The sequence below is a fragment of the Sprattus sprattus genome (assembly GCF_963457725.1).
Source record: "Sprattus sprattus genome assembly, chromosome: 21".
Taxonomy (NCBI): domain Eukaryota; kingdom Metazoa; phylum Chordata; class Actinopteri; order Clupeiformes; family Clupeidae; genus Sprattus; species Sprattus sprattus.
In genome coordinates, this window is record NC_137919.1 from 11,739,879 (window position 1) to 11,760,383 (window position 20,505).

Here is a 20,505-nt window from a genome sequence, read left to right on the forward strand (position 1 = left end):
GCATGCTCAGTCGACAGCGACCTAGTTATGCTGAAGAACTGAGAATGCAGCCACAGTGAATGTGAGGTCTGCACGCTACAGCTGGACTTGGTGATCTCCGACGGAGACAATGTTTCGATAAGGAAAATAACGGATTTAACTAGTGATATCTTAGCCCTTGAGTAATGGTTGGGCTTCCCTCGATCTAATGATAACGAAGGGGTAAGTAATTTCGCTAGACTGACACAGGACCCGTTATGGCTGGCTGGTGGGTAGCAAACAGGATCTCCGCTGTTTTTTGTCAGTTCCGCTGCTTATCCCCATGGCCGTTTTCGACTGTACTGGTTTTAATAGGATTATCCACAAAAATGTACTGTTGGCATTCGCTAGAATCATGTCGTTAAAACTGCAACGCGAAAAGACACACATTTTACAAATTGATACTGTCGTTAAAATGACTCGGTTACTCAACCATTGTCTGTTAACAGGCTAGCGGTTGCGCCATAGTCGCTAGCATTGCTGTCTTGTTTCACTCAACTGCAGCTGAAAAGGAATTCGGAGCTGTTTGATGACAAATATTTAGCTCATAAGCGGCATCGAATATGATCATGACTAACATTAGCATTGTACACGCTTTTTAGAATACTTCATCCGTTAGGTAATTTTAACAGTTTGACAAACGCTTTTGTAACCTTAAAATTGTCCGGGAAAGGTTGTTCAAGTTAGCGTCTACCGTTATTTAGCAAGACCGCTATCGCTAGGTTAGCTATCCTAGATAGCTGCTTAAACATGTTTGTTTTTTTTCCAATCGGTATTTGTCAGTTTTCACGCTGCTGGCAGAGTTTTGTTTTACATAACGTTAATTGTTCTGGTGTTGCATTTGGTACGGAAGACCCAACGTAGGCAATGAAACTAGCTGCCCTTTCATAGTCTCGCATTTAGGGACGAACAATTTAGAGGAAGTGCTGTACTCCAAATACAATTAATCAAATCACTTATGATGATAAAGCGTTATATTAACGGTAACTTAAGACATAACTGTCAAGGCGGAGATGTGTATTTTTTTCACGTGAATCAAGCCACTCTAGATTAACTTGTTATAAACGGGTTAAAACGCCTGTGCAACCCTGGTGTGTGTCTTAGATCTGTGCCTCTTTTTTCCCCACACTGCAGAATGCACGACGAGACGGAGGTGAATGCAAACAGCTCGTTGCGTTCTGTGGCTGCCACTTGCAGATAGCCTGTCTACAGACTATGGGAGCTCGTGTCGAGTGACATTATTCGTGGATTGTTAGCAACCGACGGTCATCAAAAATGAATGGGCTAAACGGATACGCGATCCTTGTCCTGATATCCTGTGTCAGTATTCTTACCACAGGGGCCTTTGAATCGCCGCAGTCTCCGGCGAACGCCGGGAACAATACGGTAAACATGAACAGTACGGCAAACGGGACGACAACTCTAGATGATGGCCTAGTTCCCATGGTGCTAACGACAATAAACCAGATCATCGCTCGAGAGGGCAACTGCGTGATCGTAGATTGCAACGTCACCGGCGAGCCTTTCCCTGATGTTGAGTGGTTCAACTCTCATGGCCAACTACTGCTTGACAATGAAAGTAAGTGACACTTTATGGTAGACCTTCATTCAAGGGTGGAGCTGTCCAATTATGCTCCGTGTACCTTATTTTCAATGCGAACAGCCAACAGGAAGTTGTATCAGTTGGATAATTTAAGGAACGTTGAGACATTTGTCAAGTGCTTAGTTGTGTGTTTCTTAAGCGTTCTCCTAATGTATGCACTTTATTATAAATAATTACATTCGATTAGATTCACCCTAAATGTAACTGTGCAGAGAACAGGTTCAAAGCCAATGAAATGCAATAAGCATTTTAACTTACAGAGAAGTGCAGGTATAGGTAATTGAGTTATAATTGATGCTATATCTAACATAATACAATGTTATTGACAGTGGAGAGAAACATATTCACAGATTAAGATGATTATTATAAATATGTCATACATAGCGGTGAAATGGACAGAGGAAAGGGAGTGTATATGTAAGGGTTGTATGTACAGTTGGTTCTATGTACAGTATAAATAGTATTCCTTCCTGAGCCTACTGGTATGGCAGTGGAGGCTCCTGTAATGGCTGCAGGACTGGAGGAGTGTAATAAGTCTAAAGTTTAATGTGGTACCTGCCTGCACTTCTGGCAATGATATAGCTTTCCCCCTACACCAGTCTATATACAGAGTAGGTTATTCTCTGGCAGCTGTTTTGAAGTTTGAAGGACCACCAGGGATAACCCAGATAATTTCTAATCATTCTCAAAAGCGGAAATGTCTATGTAATCCTGCTAAATCTGGTTGCCATCGAAACGTGACGCACGTGACCAATCTCGGCACGTGTGGATTATACAGATTTTACCTAATACAGACGTTATTTGTATTTAGGGGAGAATTTTAATTTGCCACGTAAAAAGGCATTTTGCCAAAAACAGTTGTTTTTTGGATAATAATCTTAATCGCAGTTGTTTATGGTTTGCTGTGTTAAGGATATTCTCTCGAAGGATTTAACTGGTTGAGGAACATGAGGCTGTGGGATGGACTAGTGTCAGTATTCAGACCAGCCTGTCTAAGCTTGCATTAACCCATGCGAGCACATGCGCTGAAACCCATCATCATCAGCAGAAAAGACACGCTGGGAGTGTGTCTTAATCCCTTGGGGCCTATCTTGGTGCCTGGAAGCCCCTGGTGCCCAGTGCAAAAAATGCCCACAAAAACAGACAGACTGTTCGGCGTGTAAGCTCAAAGCATTATGGTTGCTTACGTGTCATCCCCGGGTCCTCCAACCAGGTTCAACCTGTATCAATGTCGAGCTCTTAATGGGTGCTCTTTTCTCCAACCAGTTTCAACTTGTATTGATGTTAAGTTCTTTTAATGGGTGCTGTTTCCTCTAAGCACTTGTCTTCCCTGGCTCTCTATTGTACGCTGCCACATAGACCTTTTCATGCAGTACAGTAGCATTTAAAGCCGTGTATGTACAACAGTATATTATTACTTAAGTCAGGAGTACTTCCTGGTAGGAGTGCGAACGCCACTGCTGATTTTCAGCTAAATAAACAGTCAGAACGTCTCTGCCGGTTTCCCTTTGCTGTGTTCGTAATTTGTATGTATGACAGAAAAGTAGCCCTGTGCCTTGTTGATTTGTTTAATTTAATTTAATTAAATTGTATTTACATAGTGCCAAAACAATCAAATAGTCTCAAGGCGCTTGACAGAGCCCAGGCTTTTTTAGCAGGCTCATTTTTCTATTTGTGTCTATTTGATCATGCACGCTGGTAGTCATGTCACTTATTTTGTACTCCAGCTCACTGCCAAATAACCCATTTGAAGGACAGCTGTGTGACCTTTGGTTCTGAAATGAATTGATGATGTATGACTAGGCCTCCTCTTAGGGTTATGTTTAAGATCACCAGAATACACAACACGTAGATTATGTTCAAGATCACCAGAATACGCATCACGTAGGGTATGTTTCAGATCACATGACCGTTTCTCAGAATGACATCGCCCACATGGAGGGGGTTAGGCACCTCAGTAGTGGTCACCGCCCAGCCATGTTTCTGCCCTGCATGACGCTGAAGTAGCCAGTTTCATGTAATAGGTCTGCCTCGTGACTCCAGGGTTGTGATAATTACTGGAACGAATCCCGGTCGCCCTGGACATTCTGAACCTGGAAATACAACACATGTAAACAAGCCTGCCCCAGATAAAGGAACAGGGTTGTTAATGCCTGCTGATGGATCATGCTGGTTGAGGAGGTGTATTTAGGCTTTATGTATTTATTTATTCATTCATTCATTCATTCATTCATTCATTCAGCTGACACTTTTGTCCAGAGTGGCTGATGTTAAGGAGTTTTTGTGTAAAAAAAAAGCAGTGGGCTAACTAGCTTGCAACCAACAGGCTAGCCTCACACAAGCAACAACAGCACAGCTAACACTGATACAAAATGGCTTACCAGCTAACTGAACGATTTGGCGACAGTGTGCGGTGTTTAACAAAACCACAAATGTCAGATGCCCTATGTACCATCAACATTAAATGAGAATGTTGTGAAAAACGTGAACTCCCTTCAATAATGTACATGTTGTTGGTTTGAGGCATTTATTTGTATTACCTCAGCAGGGTTGAGTGAGCAGAGAGTAGAGTAGGGAAGCATGATAGTGTTCCTGTGGAACTAAAAGGTTCCTGATTGGAGTCTCGCTACCCCAGGCTCACTGTAGAGGTGTCCTTCAGTAACACAATGAACGCCCCCAGACTGCTGTTGAGCTGGTCGGCAAGCCTTGTATGGCTGTCTTCACCAGCTGTTTGTGTGGGTGTGCGCATGAGTATGAGGCATTCAAGGTCGAATAGCACCATATTGTTCCATTTCAATGGGAACCTTTCAGTTGACACCCTCAGGATGGGCTTTCTATGCTCTGGGGGTCTTCTCTGGTCTTTGGGTTGACTAACAGTTGCCTGTGCCAGAAGTAGGAGGGATTCTATGGCCTTTATCTTTTAGCTACTCGTTTCCCCTCTCTGTTTCTCACACACACACACACACACACACACACACACACACACACACACACACACACATAGGTACATATTACATACATACATACACATATACATGGGCACACACACACACACAGTGCACACACCACATAGCTCTGTATGTGTATACATTCTAAAGTCCCCCTCTATTAATGGGCTTCTTCATGATGGGAGTCCTCCACCCTATCATCTTGAATGGCTTTTAAACGTAAGCCAACGGCCACAGTCCTGAGTCTCTGTTACGTGAAGGCTGTCACCTGTGCACCCTGCCCAGACCTTAGTCTCTGTTATGTGAAGACTGTCACCTGTGCACCCTGCCCAGACCTTAGTCTCTGTTACGTGAAGACTGTCACCTGTGCACCCTGCCCAGACCTTAGTCTCTGTTACGTGAAGACTGTCACCTGTGCACCCTGCCCAGACTTTAGTCTCTGTTACGTGAAGACTGTCACCTGTGCACCCTGCCCAGACTTTAGTCTCTGTTACGTGAAGACTGTCACCTGTGCACCCTGCCCAGACTTTAGTCTCTGTTACGTGAAGACTGTCACCTGTGCACCCTGCCCAGACCTTAGTCTCTGTTACGTGAAGACTGTCACCTGTGCACCCTGCCCAGACCTTAGTCTCTGTTACGTGAAGACTGTCACCTGTGCACCCTGCCCAGACTTTAGTCTCTGTTACGTGAAGACTGTCACCTGTGCACCCTGCCTTTCTGCTGAAGCGGTTGTGTGTCCAGACCCACTGCAGTGTGAAACACAGCTCCACATCCTCCGTGCCAGTAAAGTAATGCATTGCAGTGACTGCTCAAGACCCTAACAGGAGGAGAGTTATGGATCGTGCATTGCACCTAAACTCCCGGAGGATGGGGGGACTATTGGCAGTGCTACCCCAGCTCTGGCAGAGGCTGCATGCCAGGGCACAGGGCGCAGTTAAGTGCGTCTGGAAAATACATAAATTTACTCGGATTTGCAAAATGATGACCGTGTCATTGCTTTTTATACATGACAAATGGGATGCGCTTAAAAGACGTATAACAACGGCGGTGCAGGTAGGCTACACAGAGTGGCACGAAAACTTCTGAAACATTTTCTTTTTTTATATACTATATATATTTGTGGGACATAGTAAACCATGGATAACTGAAACCGTGGTTACGGTATCAGCAGACACAGGGGTTCAACAGAACTCGGTTGGTTTCTATTTGTTGTTTTGGTGAGCAAGTTGATTGATGATTGATGAATAAAACAACTGACTGATGCTCATTATGATTGATGATTGATGAATAAAACAACTGACTGATGCTCATGTTGTGTTCCTACCCACAGGTAGTAAGTGGCGTATCCTAGACGACGGTGTCCTCAACATCACCAGCATCACCTTCGCTGACCGCGGGCGCTACACATGTGTGGCGACCAACGCGCTGGGCTCGGCCTCGGCCTCAGTGACGGTGCGCGTGGTCTTCACCAATGGCGACCTTGGCCTGTACTATGTGGCCGTGTGTCTGGCCACCTTCACCATCATCATGGTGCTCAACGTCACCCGCCTCTGCATGATGAGCTCGCACCTCAAGAAGACGGAGCAGGCCATCAACGAGTTCTTCCGCACCGAGGGCGCAGAGAAGCTGCAGAAGGCCTTCGAGGTGGCCAAGCGCATCCCCATCATCACCTCCGCCAAGACGCTGGAGCTGGCCAAGGTCACACAGTTCAAGACCATGGAGTTCGCGCGCTACATCGAGGAGCTGGCACGCAGCATCCCGCTGCCACCCCTCATCCTCAACTGCCGCACGCTGGTAGAGGAGCTACTCGAGGTGGTGGGCGTAGATGAGATGAGGCACACCTTCATCCGGCAGGGCCCCGACGGGCACCACGCTGCCATCACTGGAGGGGTTTCGGGGCCCGGCTTGTTGGCGTTGGGGGCCCCCGGGGAAGGGGACGTGTTCACGATCCTGAGGGAGAGGGAGCGGAGCGGGTCGCCCACGGCCGACTCTGACGACGCGTCGCTGCACGAGCAGCCCCAGCACATCGCCATCCAGGTGTCGGTGCACCCCCAGCTAGCCTGCGCCGCCCCACCACTCGCCCCTCTGGCCATGCCCCCCGCAGAGGTGGAGTCAGAGCAGGAAGAGGAGGAGCCTGTGGCAGGGTCAGCGGCAGAGTCAGGGCCAGAGGCGCCTGTTGCCACAGCGCCGGTTGCCGCAACGCCTGTTGACGCAACGCCTGTTGCCGCAGCAACACAGGCCTGCCAGCAGGTCATCTACGAAAGCCATGTGTGACGACCCCTGACCACCACTAGGGGTGGGGTGGGCGGGTTTCTTCGCTGCTATGCATTTCAAGAAACATGGGTCAAAAACAAACTCTTGAAACTTCTGCTGTTTCATTTTTCCCATTTTATTTAATACTTTCAGACCGAGGATTTGTAACGTCAAAGTCTCTTTATACGATAAATTCAGCTAGAGAATTCCAGAATTTCTGCAATTCTTTTCCTCCTTTTGTTCAGGAATATTCATGTTGAATGTGTAGGAAGAAGTAAGGTGAAGGGAAAAGCCTCACGCCTCAGTCTGGATAGGTTTCCACACTGCTGAATGTCAAGTCCACTGGCTGCTAGGACACCATAGGTCAAAGGTCATAGGTCACCTGTTATTGTTTATTCAGTTTCCTTCTTCTGTCGTCCCTCATTGTCACATCAGTTGCAGTACAATCTCATGGCTAAATCCATTGAAAGCATATTATAGACAAATCAATACATGAAGAACTTCAAAAGCCTAACCAAATGAGGCATTTGTAAACATTAAGGGTTGATATTAAATGCAGAACTACAAAAGCCTAAGCAACTGAGGTGTTTGTAAACAGTAAGGGGTTGACGTTAAATGCATGTAAATACGCATGTAACTCAGCTTACATAGACCTTCAAAGGACAGACCAGAAATTATGCTTTACTCATTTTTCCATAGTGTGCGGTCTTGAATTAGATTAGGATCTTATCTAACAGAAAATAGGTGTTCTTCCTCAACACTGGTTTAACACTGTCACTAGGTGGAATAAAACTAAGGACACTTTAACCTCCCGGAGCTCTTCAACGACGTCAATAGCCCACTTTGCCAGTATTAGTATTATTATTATTTGTATTATTATTTCACTTTCAGTTGTTTTATTTCTTAAACCCACAGTAAGACCTTAACCTCCCCCCCCTAAGTTTAACAGTGAGTATATGATTGTGCTGTTTTTTGTTTTATTTGATTTCATTCCTGTTTTGTCTTCTGACTGCTGCATGCTGGGAAGAAAGTATGAGGGGAGTGGGGGAGGGGTTGGTTGACGGGAGATTAGGTCTTTCAGTAAGACGTTTCTTGTGATTTGTATTTCAAATTTCTGAGGAAAATCTCGGGGCGGGAAAAGGGGTCGTAGATTTTGCTGTTACTCTCTTCAAATGCCTCTTTTCTTTTCCTTCTCCCTTCTTTTTGTAGTGGAATTAAAAGACAGAAACCATCTGCTGTGTGGAAGTGGCTGTGTCCTGTGTTTCTTACCAGAGTTAAAATGGCAGTCTATGATCACCCAAGGACTGCCAAGAGAAGAACAAACTATCTGTAGGTGTGCTGCTCCTCCATCTGTCTGTCTCTGTTTGAGTACTGTCTATCTGTGACCGTGCAGTGTCTGTCTGTCTGTGACCGTACAGGGACAGGGACATTCACTGGATGAATATTAACTTCTGCAGTACATGTTCATGGAGTGCTAATCCAAATACTTTAGGTGTACTGGAAAATGTTGGTGAATATTTGAGGTTTCAGAGTGGTGGTGCGTGAAATTCACAGTAGTCCCATGCTCTTTCCACCCCATCATAACATTATGGAATTCCACAGACAGCATATTTATCAGCATCATTTAAAACAGAAATGCTTTAGAGAAGCAACCAAAATGATTCACATCATGTAGTTATTTTAGCATACAATGCATGGTTGTCTTGAAATTGACAGCAGGTGTGTTTGTGTGCAACACACTCTCAGAATGGCTCACTGTGACGCAGGCTTGCGGTTCAGTCAGAGACCAGAAAGTAGCACCAGCTGGCTGCCGTTAAAGAACACTGCCAAGAGATTCGGTCGACTCTGCCAGGACCACTCAGAGGGTGGTTCTCATTTCCTTAAAACGTGAAAGAAACGGGGGAAGTAATGCAATGAGGTTGGAAGCGAGGCATACATGAGAAGTGAGATGTGCTAGCTCACTCATGCAGCACTTCTAAGAGAAGTAGATCACCTCTTGCTAGACTGAATTGACACAGCAGCCAGTGTAACCGTTGTAAACTTCTGCGTTGTGTAATTAATTTGATTCGTGGACAAATGTTGCTGAGATGGATATGTATTCTTGTACAAGCACCAACAGAAACAGTTTGGTCTCCAGCTTGCTAGCTTCACTTATAAATGCTCATTCCAGCATAAATCAATCAGGCTATAAAAACAGACCTGTAATACATTTAGAATATATACAGTAAGAAAGATAAGTGAAAACCACAGATATATCCATCAGATAATACATATAATAATAATAATAATACGTGCTAACAGGATATATAATCACATAGATGCCTATTTTTAAAGGCAATATTTATTAGATTTATCTATTTCACTGAAACTCCACCACCTACCTCATTCCAGCATTAATCAAAGAGGAAGGGGGAGAGAGGAGCAATGCAGGGGGGGTAACAGAGACCCCCAATATCAGTGTACTTGTATATAAAACCGGAGTTTTCAGGTAGCGGTATTCTCAGTTCGTAATGTAATTAAAACATGTCACTTAATAGGAACATAAGAGGTCAAGTTGAGGTCTGGAAGAACAAGAAAACATACCAAAAAAGCTGAAGGTTTTGCCATGTTCTAAGTCCCTCACCCTAAACATCACCAGAAATCTGTTGATAGACCTCAGAAGGATGCATGCGAGACGACCCAGGAAACGCACAGAACTAGAAGCCTTTTGTATGTAAGAACGGGCAGAACTCCCCCAACAATAACTGAAAGACTTTTGGCTGGCTACAAAAGGCATTTGCCCAAAGGAGAAGTTGCTATGGTGGCCATGCAGAGTACCCAACTTCTGCTTTGGACCCTTTGTTCTTGAAAATTAAATGAAACATTAATATTAAAGAAATGCATAATCTTAAACGTTATGCCTTTTTGAAATCAGGTCATCTTTTATTTGCTTTCTCTTCACAGAAACAGACATTTTGACCAGGGGGGACCACCGTACTCTCATACTAACCATATACACAGAACAGCTACAGTGTGAGTCACCACTTCTTCCCCATAGTACATCTGTGCAGACCATTGTCTGATTTGAGATGAGTAGCTCTGAGTCAGATCTTAGTCATCTAAAATCCCCAAGCCATCTTCTGTGGTCTGCAGTTTATAAATATACCAACAACATATATGAGTTATCTTTATCACCTGGTCCTAGATCATGGGCCTTAGCAAACGTTTTGGACAAGAGCAAGGACTTTTACTGATGAAGCAGGTTTTGGGATGGAGTTTAAGTAAGCACATATGCCTATAGCCCTGTACATTCCCAAAGCTATCTTCTGTGATCTACAGTTTGTACAAATACCAAGAGACAGCTATTACCGACAGTGCCCTCCACAATTATTGGCACCCTTAGTGAATGTGACCAAAACAGGCTATGAAAAAATATCTGTGCGGTTTATCCTCTTGGTCTTTCACTCAAAATATTCACAAAAATCTTACCTTTTCATTGAAGTAAAATTATTAAATTATTAAAATTATTTTTATTTTTTTGACATTACAAAAAATATTTTTCTCAAAAACATGGCACCCCTAGAACATCTTATAATTAAAATCTAACTGAAGTATAATACCAGTCATGTTTTACATTTTTAAGTTCACTTGTTTGATTAGTCAACCATGACTTCCTGCTTCACAGGGGTATAAATACGAGGTGACACAGGCCAAATACCCTTGGTCATTCATCAAGATGAGAAAGACAAAAGAACACAGTGTCGAAGTGCCACAAAAAGTTGTTGAGCTGCTGAACCCCGGATATAGGGATATAAGAAAATATCTAAACAGTTGTTAATACCCATTTCCACAAGCAGGGCAAAAGTTAAGAAGATTAAAGCGACAGCAGATGTATGGAATCAGCCTGGAAGAGGACCTGTCTGTAAATTGACCCCACGCACCGTGAGGAGGATGGGTCGACTGGCAAAATAATCTCCAAAGATCACAGCTGGAGAATTGCAGAGGTAAGTTGAGTCCTGGGGTCAGAAAGTCAATAATTGTGGCACACCTGTTTTGGAGAATAATATTTATTTAATTCAACATTTTGAATTAAATAAATGAAAGACCAAGAGGCTAAACAGCAGAGACATAGCCTTTCATAGCCTGTTTTGGTCACATTTACTAAGGGTGCCAATAATTGTGGAGGGCACTGTACCTCATAGACCAAGAGAATGCTGATCATAAAAAGGATTTTACTGATGAAGAATGAATTTAAGAAACCAAACAAAACAAGGAAGTACGGCCCTGGTCCCAAGCTGAAAGTGTGTGAGTAAAGAACTAAAAGGAACCACATTAATCTCTGGACCCACTAAAGGACTATGAGGAACCACATTAATCTCTGGACCCACTAAAGGACTATGAGGAACCACATTAATCTCTGGACCCACTAAAGGACTATGAGGAACCACATTAATCTCTGGACCCATTAAAGGACTATGAGGAACCACATTAATCTCTGGACCCATTAAAGGACTATGAGGAACCACATTAATCTCTGGACCCATTAAAGAACTATGAGGAACCACATTAATCTCTGGACCCATTAAAGAACTATAAGGAACCACATTCATCTCTGGACCCATTAAAAAACTATGAGGAACCACATTAATCGCTGGACCCGCTAAATAACTATGAGGAACCACATTAATCGCTGGACCCGCTAAATAACTATGAGGAACCACATTAATCGCTGGACCCGCTAAATAACTATGAGGAACCACATTAATCTCTGGACCCGCTTCAGATGTTACGTCCCTTTAGAAACATCGCTGCTGCACTGGCCCTTGGGAGGGCTCCCAGGAGACCCCTTACATCATTTGAGCTGAACCACAGTAGATCCATGCAGCAGGAACACCATGCTACTGCCTCCTCTGGGGGAGGAGCCTCCCACTGAAGGGTGGAGGGGGAGGAGTGGCAGACTCCAGATCCATGGCCAGGGCCTTCAGGCCAGGATAGGAGTGGCACCACTTGTTAATGTGCCATGTCCTCCCCCTTCAAAGACTCTGCAGTGCTGAGAGAACGTCACATGAGTGCTGGATGTGAAGTCAGGGGGGAAACCCTAAATGGAGATATGATTCAGATGTTTAGAGAGTTAACAGTTTGACAAAAGGTTCATGTTCATCTAATGATGAAAATGCCGGAAATTCCAGAGTTCTGTTCTCCACCATTGACCGGCTGCTAAACACTGTCCCTGCCCCCCCAATATCCTCAGCAGCTTAATGCGAAGAGTTTGCTCTGTTCTTCAAGAACAAAATAACATCGATCAGATCTAGTATCACTACTACTGGAGGTGAAATTGACATCCATAGATCTTGCAACTTAACCATGAGCAGTTTTACATGTATCACACTAAGTGAACTCTCCAAAATCATCATTGAATGTAAATCTACAACCTCAGATATTTATCCTATTCCCACTGCATTCTTTAAGCAAGACTTTGATAGTGTCTCAGGTCCGGTCCTTGACATCATAAACACATCCCTGAGAACTGGCGTTTTCCCAGATGGCTTCAAAACAGCTGTTGTAAAGCCCCTATTACAGTATTTCTCTGTTCCTAAAACACATTTTTTCAAAGCATGCCTCGGTTTCTCTTAGCTCTAAACACAAATCCCAAAACCACTCACACAAAATGCAAAACCCTTTATATCTCTTGCAAAATGACACTTTGGTTTCAAAACACTATTATATCACCTCAAAAGGGCATTTTGTTTTCAAACAACAAACACAGACCATTATTTGAGTAGACATTCTAAGCATTGATTGAACACTGATGTGCTCAATGGAAAACACTACTATGAAATGGGAAAACACTAGTATGAAGGCCTTATCAGGAGTATTATGCCTTTTCATCTCCAGTGTTACTGTACGCTTTCTTCTGTTGTAAAATATTGTAACTGTATAATGTTTTAACTCAAAAATGAAAGAAAAATGTAAAATAATAAAAGGACAAAAAAACTAGACTGCATCCTGTTCTTGCTCAAGACAATATCGACAATTGTTGTGTTGTGAAACATCTGAAAATACAGTTTGATTTGAACATTTGATTGGATTACAATACAGTACAGTAATGTTTCTGTGCTGATAGGACGTAATCAGTTGTGGAAACGTATATGACTTACTTGCACATAGTCATATCATACTGTAATTGTTTGACTCTATCAGAGTTTCTGTCAAAAGGCACCCTGTACACCTGCTTCATTCTCGTGATGTTCTGCCTTAGAACATGGTTCACTGTGGCTAGGCTCTTTGTATTGATGTTTAGGAATATGTCTTGGTCATCAATGGTTGCACTTTGTATTTGTTTACGTATACTGTAATTTTACAAATACAGTACAATGTCAAATATTCTACAGATACAAATACAAGAATACTATGCTCCTGATACAGTAAGGCATTCAAACTAGTGTTTTACTGTCATAGTAGTGTTTCTTACCCATTCTCTCTTCTGAATGTCCGGAGAATCGGTGCAACTGAGAAGAGGCTTATGTTTGGTTGAACCCTCTGGCCAGCCTTGCCAGCCTCCTGCATGGTCAAACCCATGTTGACCACATGGTTGAACACATTGGCCTGAATCTCATCAGAGGTACAGTAATGGCTCTGCGTCTTGCTCTTCCTCTTCATCATTTTCCTCCTCCTCCTCCTCTTACTCTCACTCCTCTGCCCCTCTGATCACCACTCACTTCAATGTTGCCATAAATTGTTCTCCAAAATAGGAGCTAAAGTTTTGATTTCAAATTGCACAACAGCTTTGGAAATGGAAGTTTTGTCATTTGATTAGCAGTGTTTTCTTTTTGAACACAAGGAGGTTTTGGCATTGATGAAGCATGCAAAGTAGAGAGGATGGTGTTTAGTGTTTTGAAGAAAATGTGGTTAACAATTGAAAACTGTGTCTAAAGCAGAGAATTGTGTGTTGTGGTTTGAAGAAAGTGCGGTTAACAATTGAAATCTGTGTTTAAAGCAGAGAATTGTGCTTAAAGTTTAGCAGAATTGGTTTAGGGAGTTGGCTCTTGGGTTTAGTGTTCAGAGAAACCGAGGCATGTTTTGAAAAAATGTGTTTTAGGAACAGAGAAATACTGTAAAGAAACCCAAATTGGATACCAGTACACTAGCAAACTGGAACTTCTGGAACAAAATAACATATTGGAAGTCTTTCAGTCAGGTTTCAGAAAATATCACAGTACTGAAACCGCTCTCACCAAAATAATTAGCGACCTCAGACAAAACTCTGATGCAAATAAAGTTTCTATCCTTATCCTATTAGATCTTAGTGCAGCATTTGATACCATTGATCACGACATCCTAATCAATAGACTTGAAAATCTTATTGGGTTCTCTGACTGTGTATTGAACTGGATCAAAACATATATTAGAGGAAGGAAGTTTTGCGTTAGTCTAGGAGACCATATGTCAGAGAAACATGAAAGCAGCTACGGGGTTGCACAAGGGAGCTGTTTAGGTCCATTACTCTTTTCTCTTTATGTTACCACTCAGTGACATCATCAGAGAATACAGTATAGATTTTCATAGCTACGCGGATGACACCCAACTGTATATTTCCGCTGAACCTAATGATGCGAAGGCCATAAACTCCATTACCAACTGTTTATTGGCAATAAACAAATGGATGAACAATAACTTTCTAAAACTAAATGAGGACAAAACTGAATTCCTACTTATCAGCCCCAAATTAAAAAGAGAGATGCTAATCAAGAATCTAGGAGGTTTAACCCGGTGGATTAAACCTGAGGTGATAAGTCTCGGTGTCATCCTGGACTCAGATTTGAATTTCAACTCCCACATTAACAAAGTGACCAAAACAGCTTTCTTTCACCTCAGGAACATAGCAAAGGTACGACCATTCATAAACCAAAATGATGCCGAGAAGCTTATCCATGCTTTCATATCGAGCCGGCTAGACTACTGTAATTCACTTTTCGCTGGTCTTCCCAAGAAAACAACTGAAAGACTCCAGCTCATTCAAAACTCTGCAGCTAGACTTTTAACCAAAACTAAAAGTAGAGAACACATTAGTCCTGTCCTAGCTACTTTACACTGGCTTCCTGTTACCTTTAGAATTGACTTTAAGGTCCTCCTCCTCACATACAAAGCTCTAAATGGACAAGGCCCTAGCTACATTGCTAACTCTCTTGCTAACTACACACCAGCTAGAACACTGCGATCATCAGATACAGGTCTGTTACAGGTCACCAGAAGCAGTCATAAGAAGATTGGTGACGCAGCCTTTGTCAACTACGCCCCAAAATTATGGAACACATTACCCATTAAAGACACCTTTAAAAAGCAGCTTAAAACCTTTCTTTTTACCAAAGCATTTTATTAATTTTATCTGGCACTATTTATTTCTCTGTTACTTGCACTATTTTTACTATTTCTCTTTTAAACTGTTTTAAGGGTTTTTATATTTCTTTTATCATGATGTTAGTAAGCCTATCAGAACACCAGGTTCTGATACGATGTTGATCATTTTGTATTTATCTTTTACTCCATGTACTGCTCCTGCTGCTTGCTTTTATTGATTTTATGTAAAGCACTTTGAATTGCAAATCTTGTACGAAATGTCCTATATAAATAAAGTCTTACTTACTTACTTACTAATGGAAATATCTTTTTGAAAGTAGACCGCATGAATATTTTCTCCAGAACATTTACATTTCCACTGAAGACTGGGGGAAGTTCATTTGGTCCCAGTGTGTCGTCAAGACATAGCCTCATCAGTGAGAGATCAGTGTGTCTTCAGGACATAGCCTCATCATTGAGAGAGAGACCAGCGTGTCGTCACTCAGGACATAGTTTCATCAGTGAGAGAGACCAGTCCATCGTCAGGACATAGCCTCATCAGTGAGAGAGACCAGTCCATCGTCAGGACATAGCCTCATCAGTAAAAGAGAGCAGTCCATCGTCAGGACATAGCCTCATCAGTGAGAGAGACCAGTCCATCGTCAGGACATAGCCTCATCAGTGAGAGAGACCAGTCCATCGTCAGGACATAGCCTCATCAGTAAAAGAGACCAGTCCATCGTCAGGACATAACCTCATCAGTAAAAGAGACCAGTCCATCGTCAGGACATAGCCTCATCTGTGAGAGAGACCAGTCCATCGTCAGGACATAGCCTCATCATTGAGAGAGACCAGTCCATCGTCAGGACATAGCCTCATCAGTGAGAGAGACCAGTCCATCGTCAGGACATAGCCTCATCATTGAGAGAGACCAGTCCATCGTCAGGACATAGCCTCATCAGTGAGAGAGACCAGTCCATCGTCAGGACATAGCCTCATCATTGAGAGAGACCAGTCCATCGTCAGGACATAGCCTCATCAGTGAGAGAGACCAGTCCATCGTCAGGACATAGCCTCATCAGTGAGAGAGAGACCAGTCCATCGTCAGGACATAGCCTCATCATTGAGAGAGAGACCAGTCCATCGTCAGGACATAGCCTCATCAGTGAGAGAGACCAGTCCATCGTCAGGACATAGCCTCATCAGTAAAAGAGACCAGTCCATCGTCAGGACATAGCCTCATCATTGAGAGAGAGACCAGTCCATCGTCAGGACATAGCCTCATCAGTGAGAGAGACCAGTCCATCGTCAGGACATAGCCTCATCAGTGAGAGAGACCAGTCCATCGTCAGGACATAGCCTCATCAGTGAGAGAGACCAGTCCATTGTCAGGACATAGCCTCATCAGTGAGAGAGACCAGTCCATCGTCAGGACATAGCCTCATCAGTGAGAGAGACCAGTCCATCATCAGGACATAGCCTCATCAGTGAGAGAGACCAGTCCATTGTCAGGACATAGCCTCATCAGTGAGATAGACCAGTCCATCGTCAGGACATAGCCTCATCAGTGAGAGAGAGACCAGTCCATTGTCAGGACATAGCCTCATCAGTGAGAGAGAGACCAGTCCATCGTCAGGACATAGCCTCATCATTGAGAGAGAGACCTGTGCAGACCGAAACAGGCGTTTAATCTTGAATGAGGACATGGGAGTTTTCTCCGTAACCTGACACAGTGCTTGCTGTCATGGGTCAGTTTAATCGGAGAGAAACCATTTTGCTGTTCCACAGTTGGTCACTCCACCAGTGCCAGTGAAACAGTCACCAGAGTGACCACAGCACAGGAACTCAGCCAGCAGATTGGCTTTCATTTGAACCAACACACAACTTAGAATAGAATAGACTTTATTTGTCATTGTGCATCAGATACACAACGAAATTTGTTTGTGCAACCACTAAAAAAAAGTGCAGTTGTGCTGGGTGGAGGGTAGGAGGGTAGTGTGATTATTAAGTTCTGTGATGGCCCTGGGGATGAAACTGTTCTGCAGTCTGGAGGTGCGGGCTGTAGTGGCCCGGTAGAGCCTGCCAGAGGGTAGCAGGGTGAAGAGATGGTTTGCGGGGTGAGTCTCATCCTTTAAAATGCCACATGCTCGGCGGAGGCAGCGCGTCCTAAAGATGTCGTCCAGGGGAGGCAGTGGAAGTCCAACTATTCTCTCAGCAGACCTGTCCTTGTCTGTGCAGTTGACGTACCATGCAGTGATACAGTATGTGATCACACTTTCAATGCAGCAGTGGTAAAAAGTCTTAAGCAGCTCGGGAGACAGGTTGTTTTTCTTCAATATTCGCATGAAGTAGAGCCGCTGTTGTGCTTTCTTAACTGTGGCAGTTGTGTTCATCACCCATTTTAGGTCCTCTGAGAGCATAACCACCAGGAACTTAAAGCAGGAGGTCCTCTCTACTTCCTCACCATTGATGATGAGGGGTTGAGGGTTCGCCTTTTGCCCTCTGAAGTCGACTATGATTTCTTTTGTCTTTCTGACATTCAGGGTCAGACTTATGGTTTGTCTGAAGTCTGGTAGATGCGGCAAAGGATATATATTTTGAGTTATTGTATCTACAGATGCCTAGAGAAAGACGAGAACAAGAGAGCGGACCAGACCCTGTGTTGCCCTGGGAAATGAAAGACAAGAACGAGAGGGATAACCAGACCCTGTGTTGCACTGGGAAATGACTCCAGCACTGCAGGATTCTAGAATCATCTTTGTACTGCAGATAGGACCTCGTACTCAAACAGAGCAAGACTCGGGCATGAGTCTGAGGGCTGTCTGATCTCCAGTGAGATATTGCTATGATTTCATGACATCCCTCAGATCTGTGTTTCCTTTCTGCCTCAAACACTAACAAGTCTCCTCCTCTTGTTTCATCCAGCATGTTGCCATTCATTTTGTTTTAAATGCTCCACATGTAGCACTTTGAGCTGCATTCTGTGTATGAAAGTTCCAATACAAATAACGTTTATTGTAATTATTATTTATAATAATAATAATGGAAAGTCATGGTTTGCTCTTTAAGCCAGTGAGAACCAGTGCAGACGTTTGCTATGTGGCCCATCGCTTGCCCAAGAAAGGGATTCTTCATGCTTCACGTGTGGTTAATATGTCATGTTTTACACCAGCCTGACCCTGCGGGGGAGGACAACAGCAGCGTCCATGGTGTTTAAACATTAACACTGTAATTAAGTGGGAGATCAGCGCTCAGATCTAGCCTTGCACACGGTTCTCGAAGGCAGCAGACAAACACTCCATCTCTCCAATTTAACACAACCATCTGTAGTGCAGCAGTGATCAGGCATCATTTGCACACGCATTGTGGCAACATGTGTGGAGGTCAGTGGGTTTCACCTGTTCTAGAATCAGAATGACAGCGACTTCAGTCTGAGGAGCACAGAGAGATTCAGTGGGTTTCACCTGTTCTAGAATCAGAATGACAGCGACTTCAGTCTGAGGAGCAAAGAGAGTTTCAGTGGGTTTCACCTGTTCTAGAATCAGAATGACAGTGACTTCAGTCTGAGGACCAGGCAGAGGAGATGTGTTGTAGAATAGAAGTAAAACTGAAAACACAGTCATAGGTTCTAGGAGATCTTTCCACTCTTTTCACGGGGTTGGTGCCTCACTGTGCAAACAAGCAACTAAGATGAATACAAATCTCTTGTGTAACACTTTTTATTCAATGTGTAAAACCAGATAAAGTTACATCTGATCCAACCCAACTCTTACGGAGCAACGTCATTGACCTCAGCCTCAGCCTACTCAACTGGAGTCTTTGCCAGGACATCCTGACCGTGGATGCATCGGCAAAACTAAAGATCAAAAGGACACTGAAATATCAGCATTTATTTTTCATGTTTATTTACTTTGCAATACATCTTTTGGTAATTCAATTTGGATTCGTTATGGGAAATGGCTGCAAGTCTGACAAATCTGCACCCGCACTCTCCACGGTACAAACATTAGGGAATAGGAACATTGTTAAAGGAAAACCCTGAAACTTTTGCCACTACAATTTTAAAGGCCTTATTTACAAGTCTGCCGTTTGACATACTTTGCATTAGTCCTTATGAATTGTATTTAACATCTTTGCTTGAGATCATGATTCTTTCATCGAGGGCAAGGATAAGTGGTAAGGAAAAGACGGTGGGACATGAAACCCATGAGCAAGAATGAAAACCTCTGGTCTACAGCGCCCCTAGTGGCCATGTTACGTAAGGGATGGTAATGGTCCCCTTACTCTTCATTCATCCATCATCAATCAAATTTAAGTACATGGCATGATTGACATATTAGGCTTCGGTGCCCCTCTATGTTACCTCAAAGATACAGGAGATACAAAGGTGGACAGGATCCTGTAGGTGCAGTGGTAAGTAAGCAGTTTGAGATGTTTATGGTAAGAGGTTCAAATCCGACTGTGTTGAAGTGAGTGAGTCATGCATTTGACCTGACCCCTTAGCAAGCATGCCAGTGCACATATACAGTTCTGAGTGTATGCACATGGAAGTATCTTATTGTGGTGCTAGAGTCGGCCATTGTTTCCTGCCCTGCAGTTAAGTTGGACCACTAATAGAAGTCTATAACCCCCTGCTTTTCCACTGGATTGTTTCCCCCCCCGTGTCTTTGTCTTCGCGATCCATCCTGACGTCACACCTGTTTCAGGGGCTCTGAGTCTGCCAGGTCCTCTGCGTTGAAGTTTAAACCGGTGACCTTGGTGGTGTGGAGCTTGGACACTTCCACTGCGCCCCCAGCACTCCACTCCAAAGCTGTACCTCCTGTCTGTGTCTCTCTCCTGTCTGTGTCTCTCTCCTGTCTGTGTCCCTCTCCTGTCTGTGCCTCTCTCCTGTCTGTGCCTATCTCCTGTCTGTGTCTCTCTCCTGTCTGTGTATATCTCCTGTCTGTGTCTATCTCCTGTCCGTGCCTATCTCCTGTCTGTGCCCATCTCCTGTCCTGTCTGCCCTAGGGAAATACTTATGTCCTGACATCAGCTTCAAACTTTAGTGAAACCCCTCACACACACATCAGATGTAAAGGAGATCAATTCTAAGGTGCAGAGTAAAGACAAGACTCTGAGGGCGCTGTTGCATACACTTAATTTAAAACAATTTAATCTTTACATACTTTGCTTTAAATGTACAATCGACCCTTCAATCATACGTAATTATACGTAAAACTCTTCATACAGTACTGTACAACTCTAGTACTAATATAAATAAAAAACAAAAACACTGAGATCGATTTAAGGAAATAAGATGGTTTGGACAGCAGGACAGTCACTGTAGAAGACAACGATGCCCAGACTGCTCCTCCCACAGGCCCGACG

General features: G+C 43.6%; 2 protein-coding genes across 3 annotated transcripts in view; one reads left to right on the top strand and one right to left on the bottom strand.

Moving 5' to 3' along the window:
• Positions 1–8,067, top strand: mfap3l (microfibril associated protein 3 like). The gene is made up of 3 exons (XM_080860134.1): positions 1–201; positions 1,153–1,597; positions 5,900–8,067. Exons 2-3 carry the CDS (start codon positions 1,294–1,296, stop codon positions 6,841–6,843), a joined length of 1,248 nt encoding a protein of 415 aa, XP_080716260.1. The 5' UTR covers positions 1–201; positions 1,153–1,293; the 3' UTR covers positions 6,844–8,067.
• Positions 8,068–20,258: 12,191 nt separating this feature from the next.
• Positions 20,259–20,505, bottom strand: part of clcn3 (chloride channel 3) — a 35,848-nt gene continuing 35,601 nt past the window's right edge. For both annotated transcript variants that reach the window (XM_080859998.1, XM_080859999.1), the window contains one exon: positions 20,259–20,505. This exon is cut by the window's right edge and continues 2,000 nt beyond it. The gene's annotated coding sequence lies outside the window, so the exon portion shown is untranslated.

Excerpts from the sequence above, each read along its gene's own strand:
- mfap3l (XM_080860134.1), top strand. The coding sequence starts at position 1,294 with ATGAATGGGCTAAACGGATACGCGATCCTTGTCCTGATATCCTGTGTC. Across the intron at positions 1,598-5,899 it reads ACTACTGCTTGACAATGAAA|GTAGTAAGTGGCGTATCCTA; the intron begins GTAAGTGACACT and ends TCCTACCCACAG.